General features: G+C 43.6%; 2 protein-coding genes across 15 annotated transcripts in view; one reads left to right on the plus strand and one right to left on the minus strand.

Annotated features, from left to right (window-relative positions):
* The window catches only part of XRCC3 (X-ray repair cross complementing 3), a 28,545-nt gene extending 3,942 nt beyond the window's left edge, over positions 1 to 24,603 (minus strand). The window contains exons 1-7 of one of the 12 annotated variants that reach the window (XR_006281999.1): positions 23,920 to 24,052; positions 22,170 to 22,267; positions 21,315 to 21,452; positions 19,885 to 20,097; positions 12,234 to 12,388; positions 5,068 to 5,106; positions 2,936 to 3,148 (exon numbers count right to left, since the gene is read on the minus strand). Coding sequence is in view for 10 of the 12 variants with exons in the window: in XM_043516402.1 (XP_043372337.1) it covers positions 2,936 to 3,148; positions 5,068 to 5,106; positions 12,234 to 12,388; positions 19,885 to 20,097; positions 21,315 to 21,452; positions 22,170 to 22,267; positions 23,920 to 24,005 (942 nt within the window). In the remaining 2 variants the exon portion in view is untranslated. Of the gene's footprint in view, positions 1 to 2,935; positions 3,149 to 5,067; positions 5,107 to 12,233; positions 12,389 to 19,884; positions 20,098 to 21,314; positions 21,453 to 22,169; positions 22,282 to 23,919; positions 24,054 to 24,163 lie in introns of those variants that run through there. The other 11 variants (XM_043516406.1, XM_043516407.1, XM_043516408.1 and 8 more) reach the window with 11 other exon arrangements.
* Positions 24,604 to 24,695: 92 nt separating this feature from the next.
* ZFYVE21 (zinc finger FYVE-type containing 21) overlaps positions 24,696 to 25,784 on the plus strand; it is a 33,675-nt gene continuing 32,586 nt past the window's right edge. The window contains exon 1 of one of the 3 annotated variants that reach the window (XM_038406311.2): positions 24,696 to 24,928. In XM_038406311.2, coding sequence (XP_038262239.1) covers positions 24,797 to 24,928 — 132 coding nt within the window. In that variant the 5' untranslated portion in view covers positions 24,696 to 24,796. The remainder of the gene's footprint in view (positions 24,929 to 25,784) is intronic. The other 2 variants (XM_038406312.2, XM_043516410.1) reach the window with 2 other exon arrangements.

Genomic DNA, 25,784 nt, shown 5'->3' on the forward strand with positions numbered 1-25,784 from the left:
CAGAGGTAAGGGGAAGGGATGCGGACAGAGGTAAGGGGACCAAGCCTGGGCTACAGCTGGGGGCAGGAGAAGTGCCTCGGCCAGGGACCTTGGCCAGCAGCTGGGGCCTGGAGCCGGCAGCCAGGAGCAGATCCCTAAGCACAGGGATGGCAGCCAGGAGCGGAGCTAGGCAGCGCTCCCTCCCTGCCCCCCGTGGGGGCTGGCCTGGGCCCCAGCCTCACCCCCCCAAATGTTCTTCCACACCCCACTAGGGGGGCACACCCCAGTTTGGTGACCTATGTCCTACAGTAAGTGCTGAGGCTTAAGGGGGCTTCACATCCCAGAAATCCACTACGTTTAGGGCCTGAATCATGCTTCTGACTACAGATTCTACCAAGAATTCAAAGGAAACTTGAGGGAAGCCTCAGCTTCCCTCCTCCTCCGTCCTCTCCAGAGGTTCTTCTAGTGGGGAGAGGGTCTCAACTTATAGAAATAACTTGTCATTTTCTAGTACAGCCATTTAAAATTAGGAATAGCTTAGTGAAGCAGAGCCCTAGGTTTAGGTTTATCAATCTTATCATGGACTAAAGTTAAAGGGATGCTACCATCAACTTGCTGAATCATTTCTGTTTGAAAACGTTGCTTGTAGTATTGTTACAAGTGATCCCTAAAATTATTAAATCTGAAAGATGTTGCCTATTTAAGGGTTTTTTTCTGCTGCCCATCACTGTAGTATTCCAAGTGTCTTCCATGTAAAATCAATGGCATTACTTCATGGAGTCTCTAGCACTTCTCCTTTTTTCAAGATAAAAATAAGGGTTTTTTTGGTTTTGATCTTTTAGATTTTCTTTCTTTTCCTTAGATGGTGGTACAAGGAGGTGTCACCATTGAGTCATTATTATGGAGGAAAAAAAAATTGAAGAAGTTTTGCAGTGTTTCTTAAAAGGTGGTCAGACTCTGGATTTGCCCAATCTCCTCTGGAAGTTTGTTCCATAGCAGGTCCCCTTGACTGAGAATGTTTTATCCCAAGCTCTCACAAACTTCATTCTGGGCTTCATTTTCTGGATTGTCCTAGAGGACTGCAGCTGTCACGATAGTTCATAGCCAGAATTTTTGTCTTTAATGGAGTTGGAGTTTGATCCACTAGTTGCTTTGTTGATTAGGACCAAAGCCTTAAATTGGCATCATAAGTTGACTGGGAGCCCATGGAGGGACTTCAGCAAAAGCCTCTTGTACTCAAGGCAGCCTCCTAAACCACAGACATGCAGACAGCCACGTTTTGTAACAGAGCTGATGCACTGTCTTTACATTCAGCTTCAGATACAATGAATTACAGTAATCCACCCTAGATGCGACAAATGCATTGACCGTTGCCAGGTTCTTGTTCAGAAGAAAAGGAAAAAGTTACCTAAGAAACTGGAGATGAAGCTAGTTTTTTAGATACTGATGATACAAGGTCATCTAAGTTTAATGATACAAACTAGAAGCCAAACTATTCACACTATTTTGATGGGGCTTTATGTCATCAATGGAAGATAGAAACAATGTCTTGGCTAGTTCTTCAAAATGTTTCCCCTCTCCGACTAGCATCACTTTGGTCTTGCTGGGTTCAGCTTGAGCCAACTGACCTTCTTCCAAGGTCATTAGTTGTCTTGTAGGTATTCTGACATTTTAGCAGTGACAGTAGTTGCATGAATTGTGAATGAGATGTATAGTTCAGTGTCATTAGCAGTGTTGGCAGCTGAGTCGATAACATCTCCTATCTCATTAGATATTGAAGAGAAGATGGGATAGTACAAGTCCATGTGGGACCCCTTCAAAGTTAGCGTGAGTGAGAGAAATTCTCTTTTTTTTTCAGTCTGATCACTTTGTGCACTTGACAATGCTTTACATATGGTTACTTTCACTTTCTCCTCTATATAGACAGTTTCTCCCTTAGCAAAAAAAGACCCTTGCAAACATTAACAGGGGAGGAGAAAAAACAATTTATAAAAATAATTTTTTAAAAAATTTCAGGACATTATTTAAAGCCTGCCTTATTAGCAACTGGAACATTTCAGTTAGTCATTACGATGAAGTTGATATCCCTTTAAAACAAGATAATTTTCTCACTCAAGCAGCCCTTTTTTCCTAATGTATGAGCACTAAACTTGCAAAAATCAGATTTACAGCACCTGCTGAGACCTGTAGGCACTACCGTGATATAAATAACAATAAACATCTCCAAAAGTGTTCCAAAAATATTAGTAGGAAAAAAAAAAAGCTAAAAACAGATAAAGCTGCATAAGCAAGTCTAAGATCCGATGCTTCGTTCCCATTTTAAAGAAAATATTTCCATTAGTTCTCTGTACTGATTGTTCCCTTTTGGCTCATTATAGTTTCTTTTAATACCTCAAATTTTTTTTTAAAAGAAAGATTTTCCTACCTATGTTACTCAAAAAATTAAGCCTCTGACTTCCTTGGGCCAACTTTCAGTGGACTAAGTTCCACATCACAAAGTCACCATAATGGCCACTGATACTGCCTGGGTTGTACGTGTTCTGATAGAGGACTCCAGAGCTATCATAAATTGACTAGATTTAATAAAAACCTAAAATGTTGGGGAAGAAAATATTGGGATATACTGACTTTCCTAGTTCTTATATAGGTTTTTCAGTTTCATGGGAGAAGGAAATTGTTGTATTAATACAACTATGTTTTCACTTTCAGAATGCATCAACTGGCTTGTATAACATTCCTACAAATACTTTCAGGCCAACAGATGTCTCAATACTAGTGAATTTGTTTCTGTATGATTAAACTCCCCCGTTAATCCTTAAATGATCATAGAACAAAAGTGTGTGATCAAAAAGAATACTGTCAGGTTCATTTCTGTTTGTGGTTCTTTTCAAGAAGTCTCTTTTATTTTGTTTATTCAATGGTTCTGCAGAATAGGAAATAATTTCTGGTTTCATACCTGATTAATGCACAGTATTGGAGTTCTGAATCTACTGCTTAAACTGTGAAGTTTTGCTCCGAATGTCTGCAGATATCTGGCTTTCATAACTGAATCTTTTGCGCCAAATTCACATCGAAACAAAGCAGCCATAGAATCAATGACCACCAAACGCACCATGCCTCTTGAGAGCAGTAAGGTAATCCTTTTAGCAATGCAGTTGTAGAAGGTGTCCTACCACAAAATACAAACATTCAACATTAGAACTAGTTAGAATGCTGGTACCTATACAATTCTAAGACAGATATCTGTCATTTCACTGCTTGGCTCTGTGGTTATTTATGGAAGGTTATTTTCATAAGCCAAGATTGTGCATCTTTATGACACAATTGTATTCTTCTGTGTAGGTCTGGCTGTCTTGCTTGTGACTGCTTTTAACAAACAACCCACCCTCCAATTAAAAAAAAAAAAAAAAAAAAGATCAACTGCAGCACTAATTTATACCACATGCAGCCTAGCACAGTCAAGTAAATGGGGCTGCACAACACATAATAGGTCAAGAAAAAGGTTGGCCTGGATTTTTGAGTCACGTATAAAATTCCAGTGTTGCCTAAGAACATAATAATGCAGTCCTACTCCATGGCCACTCTGCATTCAAGTTCTCACTTGAATGCTGGAGTTAATTCAAGGCTAGCGTAAGTCGTCAGAGTATTGATAAATGAGAAAGGACAGTGTTCTTTCATCAAAGGAATTGAGATAGTACTATATACAGCTATTATATCAGACTCTCTATTAACCAAAACTTCTGGTAAAAGTTAGTAACACCTGAAACTCCTGTTTCCTCCCCAACTGATACAAAATTCCATCCTCTGAATGTTTCTGAAGTCCCCAAAATATTTTAGATAGAAGTTACACTTCACTGGGTGCTTAGTAGTTTAATTTTCTTCTATCACATGTAACAGTTGTTCATCTTAGCAAAGAGGGAATTCTTTTGACACCCTTGCACTTTTTTGTAGAAGACAACATTCTTCACACATAAATAGGAATACACAGTTAAAGATTTATAAACATTCTGCCAGGATTAGAGGTTACACACTGATGACTTTCTACATTTCATGTCTGTCAAAATTAGACTGAATTTCTTGGAACTGGATTATAGTAGGATTCACCTTACCAAACGGATTTGCTCTTCACACAAATATCATGAGAACTGTGTGTTTCTAACTGTTGAAAAGAATTCATTCAGCAGAATAGATGAACTCTTTAGAGAGACTTCTTACTGTGTTCACTGTACACTAAGGATGGTCTATGCTGCATTGGAGAGGTGACTGCAGTTTAGGGAGCCATTGCCACGAGTTCTAATTTAGCTACTGCAGCTAAAAATAGCAGTGAAGATTTAACAAAACAGACCCCAGCATTGGTTAACAACATGAAGACGTACTCAGAATTCTGGGTGTGCTTGTACAGCCCGTGCTGTAGCCTGTGTCGCCTTACCTTCACTGCTATTTTTAGCTGCACTACCTAAATTAAAGCAAGCATGGGTATGCCTGAGCTGCCTACCACCTCTGATTACAATGTAGACATACTCTTAGTGGAACATCTATCAGGTTCCAACCATTTCTGGTTATCATAAAATACTTCGGTCTTTTTGTTAACATCCAAAACTTACTCTCATCAAGGACACATGAACAACTGGATTGTTCAGCATGCAAGATGTCAAAGGTTTTGACAAGGAAGGGAGTGGAGGATGTAAAATAAAATAGAGATTGTTCCATTTCATAGTGCAGCCAATGAAGTTGGTTTGGGTTTTTATTTATTTATTTTTAATAGTTTCTTGCTTTCCCCAAGACGAGCAGATTTTCACATACAGAATACAGATGCCAGCAATGACTGTCTTTTTTGGGCAGGGAAGAGAAGAAGCACCAGGAGCAGCTGTCACTGGAAAAATAAGTATGCTTTAGGTTTAAATTTTACTTCTATTGCTGCAATTTATTGCCTTGTCAATATGTGTAACATTTATTATTTGGGGAGGTACTTTGGTTCTATGTACATCCTATTATAAGCTGTTTCTCAGAACTCCTGCTGTTATTGTGTAGACTTTCTCCGTGATAAATGCATTTTACAGTTTCAGAGGACTGGAATAAAATCTTTACCGTTGTTTCCCAACATAGGAGGGCCAATTGTTGTCTGGACTGCAACAAATGTGACATTTAGATTAGAATTTGCAATATTGTTATCAGCATATACAATGTGTTCTTATATTTACTTTAAACTAGAATGTTTAAAATACCGATCTAGTACTTTGAACAAATGTTATTTTTAACCTTTAGAGCCCATTAGAAAATGAAGGTTACTTATCCGCAACCAGAGTTCTTTGAGATGAGCCTATGGACAGTCACACTTCTGGGATGAAGGTGCCTGAGCTGGAAGCTTCTGGAACCTTCTGGAAAGCAGTGTCCACTGGGGTTACTTGCCCCTCCTCCTCGCTCCCAACCTGGAGGGTTCTGAGAGTATAAAAGGGGAAATACTCAAGCCACCCCTCAGTTTCTTCCACTAAATTTGGGAATTCCTAACCTGAGACTCTAAAGAAGTGGAGAAAGTGGGCTGGGAGTATGAATATGCAGAGGGTTATCTTGAAGAACTCTAGTTTTAGGTAAGTAACTTTCATTTCATCTTCAAATGGCCTTTGCATATTCCTACTTGTGGGAGTGTAACAAGCAGTAAAATGCCTAGGAAAGGGGACTGAGGAGTTCTACGTAAACAAGGGTCAACAGGACTGCCAAACAAGTATCAGCTTTGGATGCCAGGCTGAGAGGAACAGAAGTGACCGATCTTGCTCTCCCAAAACAAGTCTTAATGATGGAATATTTTTGCTAAAAACACATATAGCTGCAGTATCCAGTGTTCATGTAGCTGTGTTGGTCCCAAGATATTTGAGAGACAAGGTGGGTGAGAATTATTTTATTGGATCAACTTCTGTTGGTAAGAGAAATTTTAAAGCTTACATGAAGCTGAAAAAACACTTTGTGTAAGCTTGAAAGCTTGTCTCTTTCACCAACAGAAGTCTGTCCAATAAAAGATATTACCTCAGCACCCTGTCTCTCTAATTTAGCTGTAGTATCAGTCATGCAACACAATCTGATGAAGACAGCATGAGGGCATGCCGCAGAAACTGCCTCTGCTCTGGATGAAGACTGACAATTCCAGGAGGTTGAAGTTGTGTCAGGTCATGACAATTGTAAAACACAGTGTGACGGATGGACAACCTTTGGCTCCTCATGTGAGCTCCATTTCTCCAAAGGATTGGGGAAACTTGTAGATAAGCTTTGGCCTGATTGTCAATATATATATATATATATATTGACAATGTTCTCTGAATATGCAAAAATATGATACCTGCTTCCCTGAATATAAAAGAGGCTCAGGGACAGAAACAGTCTAGTGGTCTGAAAGAGATGGAAATTGCAGACACCTTAGATTCTTGGGATGGAGATGTGGGCAAGGCCACCTGTTCTGTAAGAATGCAATTTAAAGGAGATAGTTACTGAAATACAAGCCAAATGACTATCTGAGTATCAAGAATGGCATCTTCACTTAAACAGTGTAAAACAACAGTTGAGAAGGACCTTATCAGATCTACTCACTTAAGAGTTGACCAGATGGGAGATCTCTTTCAAGTCATAGATCAGATTTGACTAATCAAAAATTCATGTTTTTTCACAGAGTCTTTTTGACCTCAGCATAACACTCACAATCAAGACACCAAGCAATCTGGAGTCAAGATGTCAACCAGAGAAACTTTGAACCTCGGTGGAGACTCCCACCTCATCTCACAGGCAGGAGACTCAGTAGTTTGGAAAGAATGACTTTATAGACATTAATATCATAGTGTAAATGCCCCCAATGGTCTGGAAAGCCTGGGGCTAAGCCAATCCTGATTACAGGACAAGCCACACTGGGGTTGAAGTCAGCTAGTCTAATATAAAAGACAGCAGGATGCTGCAGATGTGGGGCTAGTTGAGAGAGAAACTGAAATTGCCAGAGGCAGGAAATTGAATAAGCAGGAGAAAGATCTCCACGCAGGGAAGCCTGGGTGAGACCTTCGCCAAGTAGCAAGGTAGAAACTGAGACACAGACCTCATGAGTTTATATTTTGTTCTTCGAGGACTGTGTGTTATTTTTGATTACTGTGTGAGAGACTGAACAGGAGTTGAGGTCCAGAGGGCAAGAGTATGACCAAAAACTAAACAAACAGGATCCTTTGTGGGGATTGCTTTAAATTTCTTTTAAACTGGATGAGTTCTTAAAGGGACCTGAAGAAGGGAAAACAGGGGCAAGACACTGTGAAGGTACCCATGGCCACAAGGGGGCACTTAGAAGGCAGCCAACCCCATGACACGTCTCCATGATATTGATGACAGAATTGCCAATCTTTAACCATGGCTAATGATAGCAACTTGGTACCAAATGGAGCAACATTTAAAAAAAAAATATCATCTCTTGATTCAGTAGAATAAGGGTCAACATATAGTTAAGTTCCTGCTCTTGGTGCAGGAAAAGAGTGTGATATTCATATTAGGATGTGTTTGACTTTGGATCACAACCATACGCAAGCATTGTATCCCTATTGGGAATTAACTGGTATTTACCCACTTGTGGAACAAGAGAATATAAAATGGAGCCCTCGCTAACGCACTTGTACTGTTGAATGAGAAATTCTTCTCAAAGAATCTACCAATAATCTTTCTCTGGTAGGTGAGATATTAGACCCATCCAATGAGGACAGAGATTTTTTTTTTAAGAGGAAATTTCCCTGACAACTGGTTTGAGCAAACCCCTCTTTAGAGATCTGTGTAACATACTCACATAATGCTGTCCATTACAAATTTAGACAGATTTGGATTTTCTTGCAAGTCAGAGAAATAGTTCTCAGCTCCCATATCTTTATGTGGAATTACATCTTTCACGGAGATCACAAACCTTGGAATGGATGGAAATGAAGTTGAAGAATCCCTTCCTTACACGCTCTAGGAGTACTACTGCAGATGGCAGGAAGGTGATATGGGAACTCCCTGGGAGTATGTTCTTATTCTGTCTTATGAAATAAGGCATCTGGAAAATACTGAGCGATTACGAACACCTGAGCATCAAGAAAAGGCAGCAAAGTCATATAATGCCTTGGTGAGACCTCATATATAGTGTGGTATTAAAAGGTATCACATAACTGTGCTAGTAAGTAATCTGTACACTACAGGAAAATTTTCAGGTCTAAAATATATCAAGGCTTCAGTGATCACACATCTTCTAAATTGGCATGAAAGTACCCTTATTTGTGCAAACTACTAGAAAAGAACCACCTGGCCACGCTACTGAGGGTAAAGTCTATTCCCAAACAGACACCCAACCATTCAATGAGAATAATCATGAGAGGTAGGCATTTAATGGAACACTTGCTGCCACAGAAATGCCTAGGGGTATTGCTAAAGGTCTTCTTTGATATGTAAAGAGACATATGTAACCATGGCAAAGAATGGGAATACTGGAATACTTCTGGAAATTAGAGTTCTGCCTTTGGAATTGTGATGGGGTGTACAAACCCCACACTGAAGAAGTAGGGACTAAGGAGCTCCTCTGGGCCCAGGCAGCCCCCCCACTGCACCTGTAAAGCCTGTCCACGGTGGAAGTAGAGCTTAAAAAGGGAAGCAGAGTAGCTCAATGGAAGACAGATGAATAGAGCCCTGCACAAATACAAAATCTGTATCCACATCCAATCCGCGATCTGCAAAAATGCAACACCTTTCTCCTACAGAGGCTGTGTAGCAAAAATCTTCCGATCTGTGATTCTCAGAATCAATAGAACTGAGATAGGTATAGTACTCTTACATCCTAAGGAAGCCTTTGATCATAGCGTCCGTTCTCAACCTGCCAGATTCTCATAAATCTGGTTCTGGGCAGCTAAATTAGTCCTTAGGAACTTAAGAGAATCTCAACAGTTCCTGCCCAGAACAAAGTGAACTCACAATTCCTGGAACAGGTAAACTGGGGTTTTACAATTTCTGATAGTAAGAGTCTAAGAATGGATTGGTCTGTCTCTTCTTGCCTACAGGGCGAGGGTCTGATAGATGGAGCATTGGAATGGGAAAATCTCCCAGGCAAACAGGGTTCAGAGAGAGAGAAACACACAGACAAAGTGTGTGTCTGAAAAAGGCCAAACAGGAAGCATAATGTGAAAACTATCCTCTAACTGAGAGATCCACCATTTCAGATCTGATCAGAAGGTTGTATTGCATTTCCCCTTTCCAGTGTTGCAAAGACCTCCACTGGCCTGATTTGCTACTCATGAAAACGGGAGGGACTTCAAAGTGGCTTTGGCTGGGCATTTAGATCGATACTTTATAAATTATTTATGATTCAGATTATAAATAAACAGTTCTCTAAAATACTGATGGACTGGGAATGCTTCTCAGAAGTTTTGGATGTGGAAAAACTACCCTAAATTTTTAAAGCAATTATTTGATATTTTAAAAACTTCTGATCCTACATAGCACTAAATATAATTACAAAAACCCATACATAAGGGAGGTTATGTGCAAGAGGAAAATTAAACCAGTCACTCATCTATGCTTATATAAAACACCAATGAGGTGACAAAGGGGAACTCAGACGTGTGGCTTTTGAAATACCATCAATTATATAAGATCAGCTCAAAAGAATATGTTGCTGTAGCTAGAGCTGAACCTAGGAGAGGGTGATCAGGCCCATGGGTGCCAACATTCAGGGATGCAAATCATTGAATTTAGGAATGCCAAACACATGAGGTATTTTTTGATTTTGCTTGCGCCTTTGAGGAGGGTGGGGCACTGAAAACATTTTCCACTTTGGGCAAAGTTGGCCCTGGATGTAGTTCAGTTAGTACCAACAAATTCTCTAAATACTAGGGGCTTGGCTTCACTTGCGACTTAGAGCACGTTAAAGCAGCCGCGGGCACCCTAGCTCACTACCTGCCCACGCAGGGAAGGCACGTAGAGCGCTCTGACTCCACGGCTAGAGCACTCCTGGCACTCCACTTCGGTGAGAAGATTAACGCCTGTTGCGCCTTGTTAAAACGCCTGGGCGTCAGTGTGAACGAGGTGTTGCATTACTGCGCTCTGATCAGCCTCCGGAAATGTCCCATAATCCCCTTAAGTCAAATAGCCACTCTTCTCACTGTTTTGAACTCGCTGTAAGAATGCGGATACGCCCTTTGAAAGCTCCATTTCTGACAGCCGGCATGCTTATCTGTTCTGAGACAAAGCAACCATTACTGTGGAATGCTGTGTGTGAGAGAAAGGGGCGGGGGAGAAGAGGAGTCTGGTGCTGTCTGAACTTACAAGACAGCATACTGATGTGCTGTCAGCCCCCACAAAAACCCACTCTCTCTCCCCCCACATACACCCAACACACTCCCTGTCACACTCCACCCCACCCCCGCATTTGAAAAGCACGTTGCAGCCACTTGCATGCTGGGATAGCTACCACAATGCACTGCTCTCTGTGGCCATTCTAAGAGCTGCTGATGTGGCCATGCCAGTGCGCTTGTAGCTGTCAGTGTGGACAGATTGCAGCGCTTTCCCTATTGCGCTCTACAAAGACTGGTTTAACTCAAAGCGCTCTACATCTGCAAGTGTAGGCATACCCTAGGGCCTCATCCTTCATTCGAATCAGCAAGTGCAGACCTCCACTGAGGTCAATTGGATTCCACCTGGCCACAGGGAGACATGATAGCATATCCCAGGGGTGGCCAACTTATGGCTCTGGAGCCACATGCAGCTCTTCAGAAGTTAATATGCAGCTCCTTGGATAGGCACCGACTCCAGGGCTGGAGCTACAGGCGCCAATTTTCCAATGTGCCGGGGGTACTCACTGCTCAACTCCTGGCTCTGCCACAGGCTGTGCCCCCAATCCACCCCTTCCCACCCCCTAACCTGAGTCTGCCATGCCCTTGCTCCCCCCCGCCCCTCCCAGCCTCCTGCATGACACGAAACAGCTGATTAGGAGATGCGGGGAGGGAGAGGGAGGTGCTGATCAGCGAGGTTGCTGGTGCGCAGAAGGTTCTGGGGTGCGGGGAGCTGACAGGGGGGCTGCTGACGTATTATCGTGGCTCTTTGGCAATGTACATTGGCAAATTCTGGCTCCTTCTCAGGCTCAGATTGGCCACCCCTGGCATATCTCAACACAGAGTTAGGTCCTAGAGAGCTACTTCCAGTAAACCTGAGGTTTAAAAGCCACTTGAGCTACATCGCACTTTAAAGGGCTCTTTTCCCCCCTGTAGAATTGCAGATGAAAGGAGGGAGTAAAATTCTCATTAAACGTATCAAATCTCAAATATATGTACAACTACTGTAATTTGTTACTTTACACTTTTTCTGCAGACATTAGCTGCTGTTTGCATGGTCATTGTCTTTTCTCACCTCTGATAGAGAGCAGTAGTAAAATGAGAGATTAAAACTTTCTTAAAACAAAACAAATGGGGTATAAGTTACCAAGACTATCATGGAGTTAATTTTGATTATTACTGAATAGTTTAGAGAATACACAATGGAAAAAACAAATACAGCCTGCACAGTAGTTCTTTTTGTGTTTGTCAGGACCAACTTGAAAAAATAAAAGCATTTAAAAAATAGCTCTAATTTTCCAACATTAAACCCGTCAGGCTATCAATTAAGGTAAACTGATGGTTCAGTTCTAAATTATGCAGGGTTTCCCCCAAATCTCTCCTTAAAACTAATCCCTCTACCATGACACACACAAAAACACTGGCAATGGCTAGACAGCTGATATATCATGGCTACTGTTTATCATGTTTATATCATTATTACCTTTCATTCCCCCACATCCTGTTTGTTTGATCAACCTGTTATCTCCCACCTTAAAAACTTACATTGTAAATTCTTTGGGGCAGGGACCATCTTTTTATTATGAGTTTTTACAGTGCCTAGTATAAGGGGGGGGGTGTCTTTAGGCACTCTTGCAATACAAATAAATAATAGTAATGCCTCATATACTAGAAAAAGTATAATGGATTTTGGAACAATTTGAATGTTAGTCTGTAAAGATCTCGTCCTTTTCAAAATGAAATTTTGTATGTGACAATTAAATCTCTGAAAACTTGGATCATATTGTATTTAGGAGACTGAAGAGACTGGGAGGCTGGTATACACAGAAAATCTTAATTTATTTGTTGTCTTTATGAGTGCTACTGCCCCTGTACTATTTGCATCTGCACTAATTGGATTTAGTGTTCCCAAGTAATTTATTTGTCAGTTGCACTGTTACTTACAAGGTCTGCGGCATGCTCAATGAAAACACTGTTTCCAAATTTTATTTTCTGTATGATATCAGGTGGAACATCTACCCTAAATTTATGTTGTTGTTCAATCAGTTGCTGCAAGCGTTTATTTGGGAAAACATCTTCTGTGCAAATGTAGACAGCACCTGCAATAAAAAAAAAACACAAACAAACAACCTCTGATATTACACAACTTGTGTACAAATATATTTTAAAAATTAATTCCTTTTTCCGCTTAGCAATGAACACTCCAATTAGGGAATATTTTCTTCTTAGAACTCTCTCAAAATCTTGGTAATGTTAAAAGGACGATTTTTACTTTTTTTTTTACTCAAACTTGATGACCCAACAAAAGTTATCGCTACGATCACAGCAGTCTTGCCAGCTGTTCTTTTGGTGCCCAGTGCAATGATCACATCCTTTGGTTTCACAGACTCCTCTTTGCATTATTCATTGACCCAGCAGATGACACATTTATTGTTTAGCTACATAAGTGTCTTCAAGGTCCCTTTTTTGACCCTTTGACCTTCACACCTGTCCTTGTTATTTTTTCTGTTGTCTCCCCGTAATTATACGAGTCCCAAGCTCAGTGGATCCTCCCGATAGGCTGGGGGAGGGTCCTTTAGCCAACCTCCCCAGAACCCAACAGGACTGAGGAATGGTCCCTGGCTTATGCCTTTGCTGTATAGACACATTATGAAGATCATGTCTCAATGACAAATACACCAATGCTGCATCATTTATTTTATATACCAATAACACTGATCAATAAAACTCATCCTTTGCATCTTTACGGGTCTCAAATGGGTATACCATACTTTACACACCAGTAATCAACCCCTCACTGGATTTAAAGAAGTCCAATCATACAAACCCACTCCAGCGGTTCTTCTTCGAGTAGGTGCAGCCATGTATTCTATTTTGTGTGTGCGCGCACGCATCGGAGCCAGAGAATTTTGCCTAGCAGTATCCATAAGAGCAGCGCTTGCAGCTCATGGCCTTAGCCCCCCCCACTAGTTATATGAGATGGTGCTGCCCTAGCTGGAGTCATTGTAGGCTGACCACCGAGGAGGGAGGATACTTGGTGGAACCTCCAGCCCAGGAGCTGCTTCAGCACTTGACTGTGGGAACCAGAGATCCCAAAACACTGACCTGTGAGAGACACGGTTGGTGTACATGTTTGTGAAATGAAAATGACTGTTCTTTCCCCCTTCAAAGGTTCTTTCCCCTGTATTTATAAAGTTTCATTCCGTTATAAATATGTCTGTTTGCTTGGATTTGGATTAAAAATTTAGTTATGGAAACTGAATTCATCGTTATTATTTCACAGTATATGCTGGGTGGCTCTCATATCATTCAGAGATAATAGCAATAGGTGCATGTGCAATGTTATACTACTACACACACGGCACTCATTACAAAGTTCATATCGGAGTGCAAAAAACACAAACACACTATAGCAATACATATTACTGTGGCTCATTATTAAAATAGTCTTTCGTGCCTCCCTGAACTGTATAGCTCACTGCTGAGCTCTTCTTATAGCCCTGGTATCTACTAGGACAAGGTGCCTTCCTTTCTGCCCCCAACACCCTATATCTGATCCCATTTAGTTCCTTTCTCCCAGCACAAATGGAGGGGAGCACTAGGGCACGAATAAGAATAAATCTGATCTTGTAAATGAGTATAGATCTGAACTTGTAACACTTATTAGCATCCAAGGAAGGAACTGAAGGGGCGGACTAAAATCATATATGCTTCTGCTCTGATTAATGACATAACCTAGAGCGAAAAAATGTAAGCCAAGGACTAATTTCTGCCAGAAAAGCCATCCCTGCCTTTTGACGTTTCAAGGATTTTCCATGTGGTTGGACACAGTAGGAAACAAGTTTTGCAAGTTTCGCACAGCAAACTGTGAGAGCTTCAAAGTTAAACACGATGCTGCATGGGAGGCAGAACGACAGCCTAGCCAAAACATTAGTCATAAAGAAGACCAGACTAACGAGTTCTCAGAATTGACATAGGTTTCTTCCTCCCCAACAAAGTACAAAAATGCAAACAAAAAATACGAAAGATCGTTGGCTCTACAATAATAATGGTTATGTTCACATTATCCTTCTAATCTACCTACTTGCACAGAAGTGGGAAAATTTAGGGTACAACACAATGCCTATGACTTTTTTGACTATATGTCCATCAGTTTTGTCCTGTATATCATGACCAGATCCTTTGTGATACTGTAACCCCTGTTTTATGTAAGGGATACTTAGCACATGCCTAAGATATTAATGTAACAATAGCTATCATGTGGACTGTTTTGTCATGCAAGTTTTCATGAAGAGCCAGGGGGTGGTCATGATGCTGAAACCTAACACACTCCATCTTTATATGTCTTATGCATTTTGATTAACAAACTTCCTACTACTCTTGATAACTGAGGGAAAAAGTCAATCATAACTCAATGGAAAGTCATGTCTGATTCTATCCACACAGGCACCCTAATCTGTGTGCCTTCAGCAGCCAGTAGTAAGAGTGGAAAATACTATGTGGAAATGTACACAGCATGCTTTTCTTTTCCAAATGCCGTTTCTCATCTTACTACTAATGATGCTACAAACGATCAGAAATCCACTGATACTGATCCACTCAGACAGCTGCAGCGGCACAGGAGCTAGCAAACAGAGCTGTAAACAGGGGAGTTTGAGTGGGAGTTCTGTTGGAGGAGAAGATTAACAGGACTTAGGTGGGAAGGCTATGACAGAAACGGAGGCAGCTGTGGGAGTGACTCCTGTAGTGGAAGACACAATGAGGATGACTGGATGTGGAAGCTGTGGTATGTACATGATCCTGGAAGGGGGACCTGGTAAGAGTTTTTTCTGCATGAAATGCCGTCTGATAGAGCTGATGGAGGAAAAGATCTGAGGTTTGGAGATGCAGGTGGAAAGTCTGGTTGAGTTTAGGAAGGGGTTTGAGCAGATGATGGAGCAAAGACATGAGGTATCTGAAGGGAAAAGCTCAGACTTACAGATGGAAGCAGGGCTGGGGAATTTTGAGGGGAGACTGGGTGAGGAAAGTGGTCAGTGGAAGCATGTGACTAAAAGAACCAGGCACAGGAAAAGACGGGCTAGTGAAGGAGAAATAGAGCTTAGGAACAGGTTTGCAGAGTTGGAAAATGAAGAAGGGGCTCAGCAGGTAGTTGCTGAAGGTGGAAGGGCAAGGAAGAAGAGAAGAGAGGCTAGCCCTATAGGAAAAGGGGAAGAGTCAAGGGAGACTACACCAAATATGAGCCCCAGGGGGATACAGGATGAGTTGAAGAGGATTATAAGGGAAAATAGGAATGGAAAGAACTTGCATCCAGAGGGAACAGGGAAGAGACTGGAGAATAGCACTGTCACCAGGAAAAGGCAGGTCTAATGTAATAGGGGACTCTTTATTGAGAAGAATAGACAGGCCTGTAACCAGAGCAGATCCAGAGAATAGAAGGGTGTGCTGTCTTCCGGGTGCTAAGATACGGGATGTAGACCTGAGGTTGAAAAGGATCCTAAAGGGAGCGGGAAAGAATCCCCTAATTATCCTTCATGTGGGAACAAATGATACGGTTAGATTCTCGCTGGAAAGTATTAAGGGAGACTATGCTAGGCTGGGGAAGACGCTTAAGGAAATTGAGGCTCAGGTGATCTTTAGTGGGATCCTGCCTGTTCCTAGAGAAGGGCAACAAAGGTGTGACAAGATTATGACTGTCAACAGATGGCTTAGGCAGTGGTGTTATAAGGAGGGCTTTGGGATGTATGGCCACTGGGAGGCATTCACGGACAGAGGGCAGTTCTCTCAGGATAGACTTCATCTGAGTAGGGAAGGAAATAGACTTCTAGGATGGAGGCTGGCACAATTGATAGAGAGAGCTTTAAACTAGGAATTTGGGGGAGATGGTTGGGAGATGTCCAGGTAAACTCCACACCAGATTTTAGCATTGAGAGGAAAGAAGATGAAGTAAGAAAGGATACAGCCGTGGGTAGGAGAATGTATATAAGGAGTGAGGGCAGTGTGGATACTAATCTAATAGGTTATACTGGCTGTAGAATGACTGTGCCTAATAGGGTACAAAATGTGAGCGAGGCCAAGCAGCAAAAATTAAGATGTTTGTACACCAATGCGAGGAGCCTAGGTAACAAAATGGAGGAACTAGAGCTATTGGTGCAGGAAGTGAAACCAGATATTATAGGGATAACAGAAACATGGTGGAATAGTAGTCATGACTGGACTACAGGAATTGAAGGGTATGTGCTGTTTAGGAAAGACAGAAACAAAGGTAAAGGTGGTGGAGTAGCATTGTATATCAATGATGAGATAGAATGTAAAGAAATAAGAAGCGATGCAATGGATAAGACAGAGTCCATCTGGGCAAAAATTACATTGGGGAAGATAACTAGTAGAGCCTCTCCTACGATAGTGCTTGGGGTGTGCTATAGACCTCCGGGATCTAATTTGGATATGGATAGAGCCCTTTTTAATGTTTTTAATAAAGTAAATACTAATGGAAACTGCGTGATCATGGGAGACTTTAACTTCCCAGATATAGACTGGAGGACCAGTGCTAGTAATAATAATAGGGCTCAGATTTTCCTAGATGCGATAGCTGATGGATTCCTTCATCAAGTAGTTGCTGAACCGACTAGAGGGGATGCCATTTTAGATTTAATTTTGGTGAGTAGCGAGGACCTCATAGAAGAAATGGTTGTAGGGGATAATCTTGGCTCAAGTGATCATGAGCTAATTCAGTTCAAACTGAACGGAAGGATTAACAAAAATAAATCTGCAGCTAGAGTTTTTGATTTCAAAAGGGCTGACTTTCAAAAATTAAGGAAATTAGTTAGGGAAGTGGATTGGACTGAAGAACTTATGGATCTAAAGGTAGAGGAGACCTGGGATTACTTTAAATCAAAGCTGCAGAAGCTATCAGAAGCCTGTATCCCAAGAAAGGGGAAAAAATTCATAGGAAGGAGTTGTAAACCAAGCATCTTAGAGAGGTGATTAAGAAGAAGCAGAAAGCATACAGGGAGTGGAAGATGGGAGGGATCAGTAAGGAAAGCTACCTTATTGAGGTCAGAACATGTAGGGATAAAGTGAGACAGGCTAAAAGTCGAGTAGAGCTGGACCTTGCAAAGGGAATTAAAACCAATAGTAAAAGGTTCTATAGCCATATAAATAAGAAGAAAACTAAGAAAGAAGAAGTGGGGCCGCTAAACACTGAGGATGGAGTGGAGGTTAAAGATATTCTAGGCATGGTCCAATATCTAAACAAATACTTTGCCTCAGTCTTTAATAAGGCTAAAGAGGATCTTAGGGATAATGGTAGCATGACAAATGGGAATGAGGATATGGAGGTAGATATTACCGTATCTGAGGTAGAAGCGAAACTGAAAAAGCTTAATGGGACTAAATTGGGGGGCCCAGATAATCTTCATCCAAGAATATTAAAGGAATTGGCACCTGAAATTGCAAGCCCATTAGCAAGAATTTTTAATGAATCTGTAAACTCAGGAGTTGTACCAAATGATTGGAAAATTGCTTATATAGTTCCTATTTTTAAGAAAGGCAAAAAAAGTGATCCGGGTAACTACAGGCCAGTTAGTTTGACATCTGTAGTATGCAAGGTCCTGGAAAAAATTATGAAGGAGAAATTAGTTAAGGACATTGAAGTCAATGGTAAATGGGACAAAATACAACATGGTTTTACAAAAGGTAGATCGTGCCAAACCAAACTGATCTCCTTTTTTGAAAAAGTAACAGATTTTTTAGATAAAGGAAATGCAGTGGATCTAATTTACCTACATTTCAGTAAGGTGTTTGATACCATGCCACATGGGGAATTATTAGTTAAATTGGAGAAGATGGGGATCAATATGAACATCAAAAGGTGGATAAGTTTCAGAGTAGCAGCTGTGTTAGTCTGTATTCGCAAAAAGAAAAGGAATACTTGTGGCACCTTAGAGACTAACAAATTTATTAGAGCATAAGCTTTCGTGAGCTACAGCTCACTTCATCGGATGCTCACGAAAGCTTATGCTCTAATAAATTTGTTAGTCTCTAAGGTGCCACAAGTACTCCTTTTCTTTTTTTGAAAAGGTGGATAAGGAATTGGTTAAAGGGGAGACTGCAACAGGTCCTACTGAAAGGCGAATTGTCAGGCTGGAGGGAGGTTACCAGTGGAGTTCCTCAGGGATCGGTTTTGGGACCAATCTTATTTAATCTTTTTATTACTGACCTTGGCACAAAAAGTGGGAGTGTGCTAATAAAGTTTACAGATGATACAAAGCTGGCAGGTATTGCCAATTCAGAGAAGGATCGGGATATTATACAGGAGGATCTGGATGACCTTGTAAACTGGAGTAATAGTAACAGGATGAAATTTAATAGTGAGAAGTGTAAGGTTATGCATTTAGGGATTAATAACAAGAATTTTAGTTATAAGTTGGGGACGCATCAATTAGCAGTAACGGAAGAGGAGAAGGACCTTGGAGTATTGGCTGATCATAGGATGACTATGAGTTGCCAATGTGATATGGCTGTGAAAAAAAGCTAATGCGGCTTTGGGATGCATCAGGAGAGGCATTTCCAGTAGGGATAAGGAGGTTTTAGTACCATTATACAAGGCACTGGTGAGACCTCACCTAGAATACTGTGTGCAGTTCTGGTCTCCCATGTTTAAAAAGGATGAATTCAAACTGGAGCAGGTACAGAGAAGGGCTACTAGGATGATCCGAGGAATGGAAAACTTGTCTTATGAAAGGAGACTTAAGGAGCTTGGCTTGTTTAGCCTAACTAAAAGAAGGTTGAGGGGAGATATGATTGCTCTCTATAAATATATCAGAGGGATAAATAGAGGAGAGGGAGAGGAATTATTTCAGCTCAGCACCAATGTGGACACAAGAACAAATGGGTATAAACTGTCCACCAGGAAGTTTAGACTTGAAATTAGACGAAGGTTTCTAACCATCAGAGGAGTGAAGTTTTGGAATAGCCTTCCAAGGGAAGCAGTGGGGGCAAAAGATCTATCTGGCTTTAAGATTCTACTCGATAAGTTTATGGAGGAGATGGTATGATGGGATAATGTCATTTTGGTAAGTAATTGATCTTTAAATATTCAGGGTAAATAGGACTAATCCCCTGAGATGAGATATTAGATGGATGGGATCTGAGTTACCCAGGAAAGAATTTTCTGTAGTATCTGGCTGGTGAATCTTGCCCATATGCTCAGGGTTTAGCTGATCGCCATATTTGGGGTCAGGAAGGAATTTTCCTCCAGGGCAGATTGGAGAGGCCCTGGAGGTTTTTAGCCTTCCTCTGTAGCATGGGGCACAGGTCACTTGAGGGAGGATTCTCTGCTCCTTGAAGTCTTTAAACCACGATTTGAGGACTTCAATAGCTCAGACATAGGTAAGTTTTTCGTAGGAGTGGGTGGGTGAGATTCTGTGGCCTGCGTTGTGCAGGAGGTCGGACTAGATGATCAGAATGGTCCCTTCTGACCTTAGTATCTATGAATCTATGATACAAATATTTACTGCAATACACAAATTACTTATTTTAAACCCAGCATACTTCCTTAAAACAATAAGTAAATCAGAAAGTGTATTGTACTTACCAGATTCTAATCCTCCATATTCATAAGGATACTGCACAGAAAGGCACAGCTGCAAACTAATCTGAGTCTTCCCAGCAGAGCTCTCACCAGCAAGTTCTGTGATCCCCACCACAGGAATGCCACCTCTTAATAAGCTATCTAGTAGTGAGCAACCCAGGCTTAGTTTCTGGTGTTGGGATGTGCAGTGATCTTTGTCTTGGTACAGCTGAAGTGCTGGAGAATATTTTTTAAAAGAAAGAATTCTATTTAGCATTTTCTTAATGAGGGACAATATAACATAGCTGCCACAGTCTAGATAGCTCTGTGATTGACATTTTTTCCAGATGTAAGCATGATTCAGCCTGTTTTCCCCGCAACTAACAATCTACCAACTGAGAAGTCTGCTTGTAAATTGGTCCAGCTTGCATTTATGCTGATCCCCTCCATGCTCTAGAACTTTCCCCTCTTCCTGTCCTTTAAGGAGACAGCTCCAGCAAGGAAAATCTTGTCTGCAAGACTTCAATGGAGCAGCTATGACCAGGAAGTGGAGACAGAGTTGCCATCTTTCTAATAGCTGTGACCAGACTCCTGAGGCAGCACCCCCTGCTCCGCCTCTTCCCCCCCAAGACCCTGCCCCTGTCACTCACACTCCACACTTCCCCCTCCAGCTGGGCTCCCTCTGCTCCAGGAATGAAATGAGAGCTGCTACAGCCTGACAAGGAGCTTAACTGCAGGTAGAAGGCAGCCCCAGCTGAGCAGCACTGGCACGGGTTAATGACCCCATTCGTCCCCCTGCCCCGTGGTAACCGGTCTTTTGGTGTCTGATCAGTACATCTGATTGGACACTGCCAGGTCCCCTTTTCGACTGGACTTTCTGGTCAAAAATCGGACACCTGACAATCTTAAGTGGAGGAGAGCTGCTAAGGGTCAGGAAACAGAAGGCTCTGTACTTCTGGATGAGCTTTAAAGATCCACACAGATAACAAGAAATGGGGGAGGGTTCAATTGCTCAACTCCTAGCCCATTCCTTTAGAAGAGGGCAACCCCTGCTCTATGAAATATTCTGGTGGGAATTCAAAGAAGGGAATCTTGCAGTGTCCTGTCCCCCAGCCAAAATTTTCCATGTAGGGGAATTATTTGATCCTAGAAGACTGAGTAGAATCCACTTCTATTTACATTCAGCAGTTCACAGGATCAGGTCCTTTCAGAATATAAAAAGCATCTACCAGAAAGAGTAACAGGAATTTACAACTTTTTATTTCCTGAACAATTTACTTAACTTTGAGAAATAGTTTATCAGTAACTTATCAATACTATTACCTGCTATTAAAAAATGGTTTATGCTCTACTTCAACAATAGATCTTTGAGCAATAAATGTAAACCTTTAATTATAGCTCAAAAGTCTAGAATGATTTTTAATTATGTAAATTATTTGTATTGACAGTATTACCTGTAAGCACACAGCTTTTCCTCAGCATACCAGAGACTGTTTTCAGTAAGCACTGTACATCCATATTGGACAGTTTTGTCAGCCTTTGCAAGTCTGCTCCAGAAAGATTCAAAATCTCTTTTATTGATTTTATATTAGCTGAAATTAGAGAAATTCTTATAAATGCTTTTGGATTGACTATAACCTTACAAAAGAAAAGGACTTCCACTTATGGTTAATTTACTGAGAGTATTGGTTAAAAAAAAAGTTACAAGTTTTGTTTATATTATCATGATCATCAATGATTTTGAATGGAAAGGGACTTTAATGTTTTTTGGAAGGCTTTAAAGCATCATCTGCTTTAACATCAGATGGAAGTGGTGCTTGGAAGAAGGCTCTGATAGAGAAGCAATTTCACTATAATGTTCTTCTGGTGCACCAAAGTGGAGTTACTTGTATGTAAACTCTGTGGCTGCTTTTGATTTTTAACTTCTTCTTGAAGAAGACAACAGAAATTAAATGCACATTGCAAATAAAATTGACTAGACAGAAAAGGATAGCCTGTGTCCGTTCATTTCTTTCCTAATAGAACAAAGTCCAGTATTCCAACCACTTCCTGACTGCTTGGAAGCCAGGACACTACTTTTGACAAGCTTTTGACATGGAAGGCAGCATGTATTTGGGGTTTATCAAAAACAGATTATAAACTGTTTGGAAAGATCACCATTGGATCATTGGAAGAAGAGGGTATCACTTGCAAATACACACTGTCTCACCAAGTATTTACATTACATTTCCAGTATGGATATGATTATGTACAGATAGATACTATGGTAACAGCAAATCAGGAATGTACATACAGGTGGATTAAATTACCTTTCTTAACAGCAGCTATCACTTTGGGATTCATGTCAAACTGGTCCCAATCCATGTCTTGATATAGTACTGTAGTGAGTACAGAGCCTGGTGATTTCCTGTAAATTGAAGTCTTATCAAACATATATGAAATACAGAATATAAGTATTTATTTTATTTGACCAACTCTGTGGAAAAATGGACATTCAAATACTATTAATTCCTAACAATATTGTTGTCTATAATCTATAGCCCAGAATGTAATTAGCCATTCACACGATGGAAATTCTCCTCAGATGGCTCTTTGTCTACACCCTACTGGAGACAGATTACACTAACACTGATGAAGGGAACATTAGGTAATTATTTCAATTGCTTGTAGATGAGCTACAGCTGTACACCTCCCTCGCTTTTCATTTTCAAAGAGATATAAAATAATCCATGACTATTAATATTTCTGTTACTCAGAACTATTTTGATTTATTAAAACATGGGGTGACTAAATACTACAGCATAATGCAATCCAATTGTTTTTGAAACTATGATTAAAAAAAGAAAAACTGAGTCACGTGCTATAACTATATAACAAAGTAGCATTATAAGGCTTGTTATTACTTACATACTGGATTGTGCAATGTAATGGCAGACAAGTATAAAACATATTTACAAGACTTAGTTCCCCAGTTGATCTGCTTTTTAAAAATAAGGGTCCAATTATTTGGGTACATATACATAATATATGGAAATGGGTCCTGAGAGCAGGATTAATATATAAAAAAGGCAGTGATTTAAACATAATTTCATAAAAAAATTAAGACCTATTTAAAACAAATTTACAAAGGCTAAATTTAATATAATTAAAGATGGGCACAGTGCCCTTAGACCAAAAGGATCCCAAAGCACTTTACAAACTTTGCATTTCAGTGGTGCTGTGTAGGTAAGAGATTAAGAAACCCTATCCTATGCCAAACCACCCTGCTGCACCTGTCCCCTGGGACTCCAGGGGTGGGGCAGACATGGCAAACCTGTGAGAAAAAAAATGCAGAAATTGCGCTTTTGTTGCTTTAATTGGCTTGTGAGCTGCTCGCTGGCTAGTTTTGGCTTGCAACTAGTTGCTTCTTTTTTTTTGATTGGCTCCTGGCAAGCCGGGGCAAGGCGGGGAGAGAGAGTCAGGGGTGCACAGCTGGCCCACCGAAGTCCCAGACTGCACACCGGGACAATCTAGTCACATACAGGGATGGCGTTCTTAGGGATTGGCTTGTTTTGAAATGGGATTAGCTCCATTTTTGGCTTACTGTGAAAGTCGGGTGCTTATTTACCATGTGAAAGTTGGCAAGTGTGGGGTGGGGCTGTCCCCATGAATTAGACACACGAAAGCTTACGCTCTAATAAATGTGTTAGTCTCTAAGGTGCCACAAGTCCTCCTGTTCTTTTTGCGGACACAGACTAACACGGCTGCTACTCTGACACCTCTGAGGAAAGCCCACTTCATAGGTGACAGCGCCACACGGGGCACAGCAGTGCAGCTGTCATCTGTGGAGCCAGAAGGGGTGACACTGAGCCTGGTCTACACATGGGACTCGCCCCCCGTTCAGCCACCAGCTCGGACCCCCAAGTCCCAGCACAAACCAGAGCAGCCGGGGGGCAGCCACTGACACCCCAACTCAGGGGGAGCAGTGACTCCCTCCCAGCAGGGCGAGATGCCCCCCAGTCTGCCCATCCCCCCGCGAGGCATTACAAAGCCCTGGGTGAGGCCCTAGGCCCGCCGCACCCTTGCCGGTGTCGTCTGAGGAGGGCCCGGCGCGGCCCACAGCGCAGGTAGGAGAGCGGCGGCGCCGCCCGCCTCGCCAGCGTCATATCCGACCCCGGGGCGGGAAGAGGAGAATTTCCCCACCCGACCCGGCCCCTCCTCCAAAGTGAAGCCCCGCCCATTATCTTCCAGACGCTTCCTTAGTACTCCCCGCTCCCTCTCTCTGCCCGGGGCGACTCGCGCTCCCGGACGCCACGGCGCGTACCTGAAGCCGAGTCCACAGGAAGGGCGCTAGGGCTAGCCAATCAGGGAGTGACTTGCCTGGGGCTTCGCACGGCCAGCACTCGGGGGCTGAGCCCGCGCAGTTAGCCCACCAATCAGAGGGCACCGCGCCCTAGAAGGTATAGCTGGCCGCAAAGCCGGGGATAGTTTGTCTGAACTCGCGCCAGGCGCACACCAATCAGAGAAGCGGTCGAAAACCCCAATCAAATTGGGTCTGAGGCTAGCCAATCCCAGGGAGAGCGTTCGGAGTCGGGGCCTTCCCGATGGGACCAAGCCTTGGTTCCACCCTCCGCACATGCCGATTCGCTCCTCGGTTACAGGATTTAGCCGGGTACAGACACTGGGCTGCGAGCGAGGCGGGCTCTCCTCCTTTTTCGGGGTTACCGGCTGGTTTTTCGAACTGCGCATGCGCCTTAACTCGGTTCTACATTCCGATAGGGGATTGGCTGAGAGTTTGCGGAGGCCACATTCTATTGGGGGAACATAGTAGTGGGCGGGTCACTAGTCGGAGAGTTTCATTGGTAGAGAGAGGCATCAGTTTCAGGGAAGTAATGGGAGATTGGGTGGCGCGCTGCGGGTCGTTGCTTGGGCTGGTAGCGCTGGCGGCGGGGGGAAGATGTCGGGCGGGGAGGCCTGCGACGGAAAGAAGCTGGTTCGCTCGTCTAGCGGCCTCCGCATGGTGCCCGAGCACCACGCCGCCCGCAGCCCTTTCGGCCTGGACGAGCCGCCTTGGGTGCCTGATAAGGACGTAAGTGGAGTAGCCCCTCCCCTCCCCCCGCCCCCCCCCGGCCAGCGGGACCTCTCCCCTCCCCTCCCCTCCCCCCGCCCCCCCCCGGCCAGCGGGACCTCTCCCCTCCCCTCCCTCCCCCCGCCCCCCCCCCGGCCAGCGGGACCTCTCCTCTCCCCTCCCCTCCCCCCGCCCCCCCCCCGGCCAGCGGGACCTCTCCTCTCCCCTCCCCCTCCCCCCGCCCCCCCCGGCCAGCGGGACCTCTCCCTCCCCTCCCCTCCCCCCGCCCCCCCCCGCCAGCGGGACCTCTCCCTCCCCTCCCCTCCCCCCGCCCCCCCCCGGCCCGCGGGACCTCTCCCCTCCCCTCCCCCCCCCCCCCCGGCCAGCGGGACCTCTCCCCTCCCCTCCCCTCCCCCCGCCCCCCCCCGGCCAGCGGGACCTCTCCCCTCCCCTCCCCCCGCCCCCCCCGCCAGCGGGACCTCTCCCCTCCCCCCCCCCCCCCCCCCCCCGGTCAGCGGGACCTCTCCTCTCCCCTCCCCCCGCCCCCCCCGGCCAGCGACCTCTCCCCTCCCCTCCCCTCCCCCCGCCCCCCCCCCGGCCAGCGGGACCTCTCCCCTCCCCTCCCCCCGCCCCCCCCGGCCAGCGGGACCTCGCCTCTCCCTCCCCCCCGGCAGCCCAGCGGGACCTCTCCCCTCCCCCCCCTCCCCCCGGCCCCCCCCGGCCAGCGGGACCTCTCCCCTCCCCTCCCCTCCCCCGCCCCCCCCCGCCAGCGGGACCTCTCCCCTCCCCTCCCCCCGCCCCCCCCCGGCCAGCGGGACCTCGCCTCTCCCCTCCCCCCGGCCCCCCCCGCAGCCCAGCGGGACCTCTCCCCTCCCCC

This window comes from Dermochelys coriacea, chromosome 6 (genome assembly GCF_009764565.3).
Source record: "Dermochelys coriacea isolate rDerCor1 chromosome 6, rDerCor1.pri.v4, whole genome shotgun sequence".
NCBI lineage: Eukaryota > Metazoa > Chordata > Testudines > Dermochelyidae > Dermochelys > Dermochelys coriacea.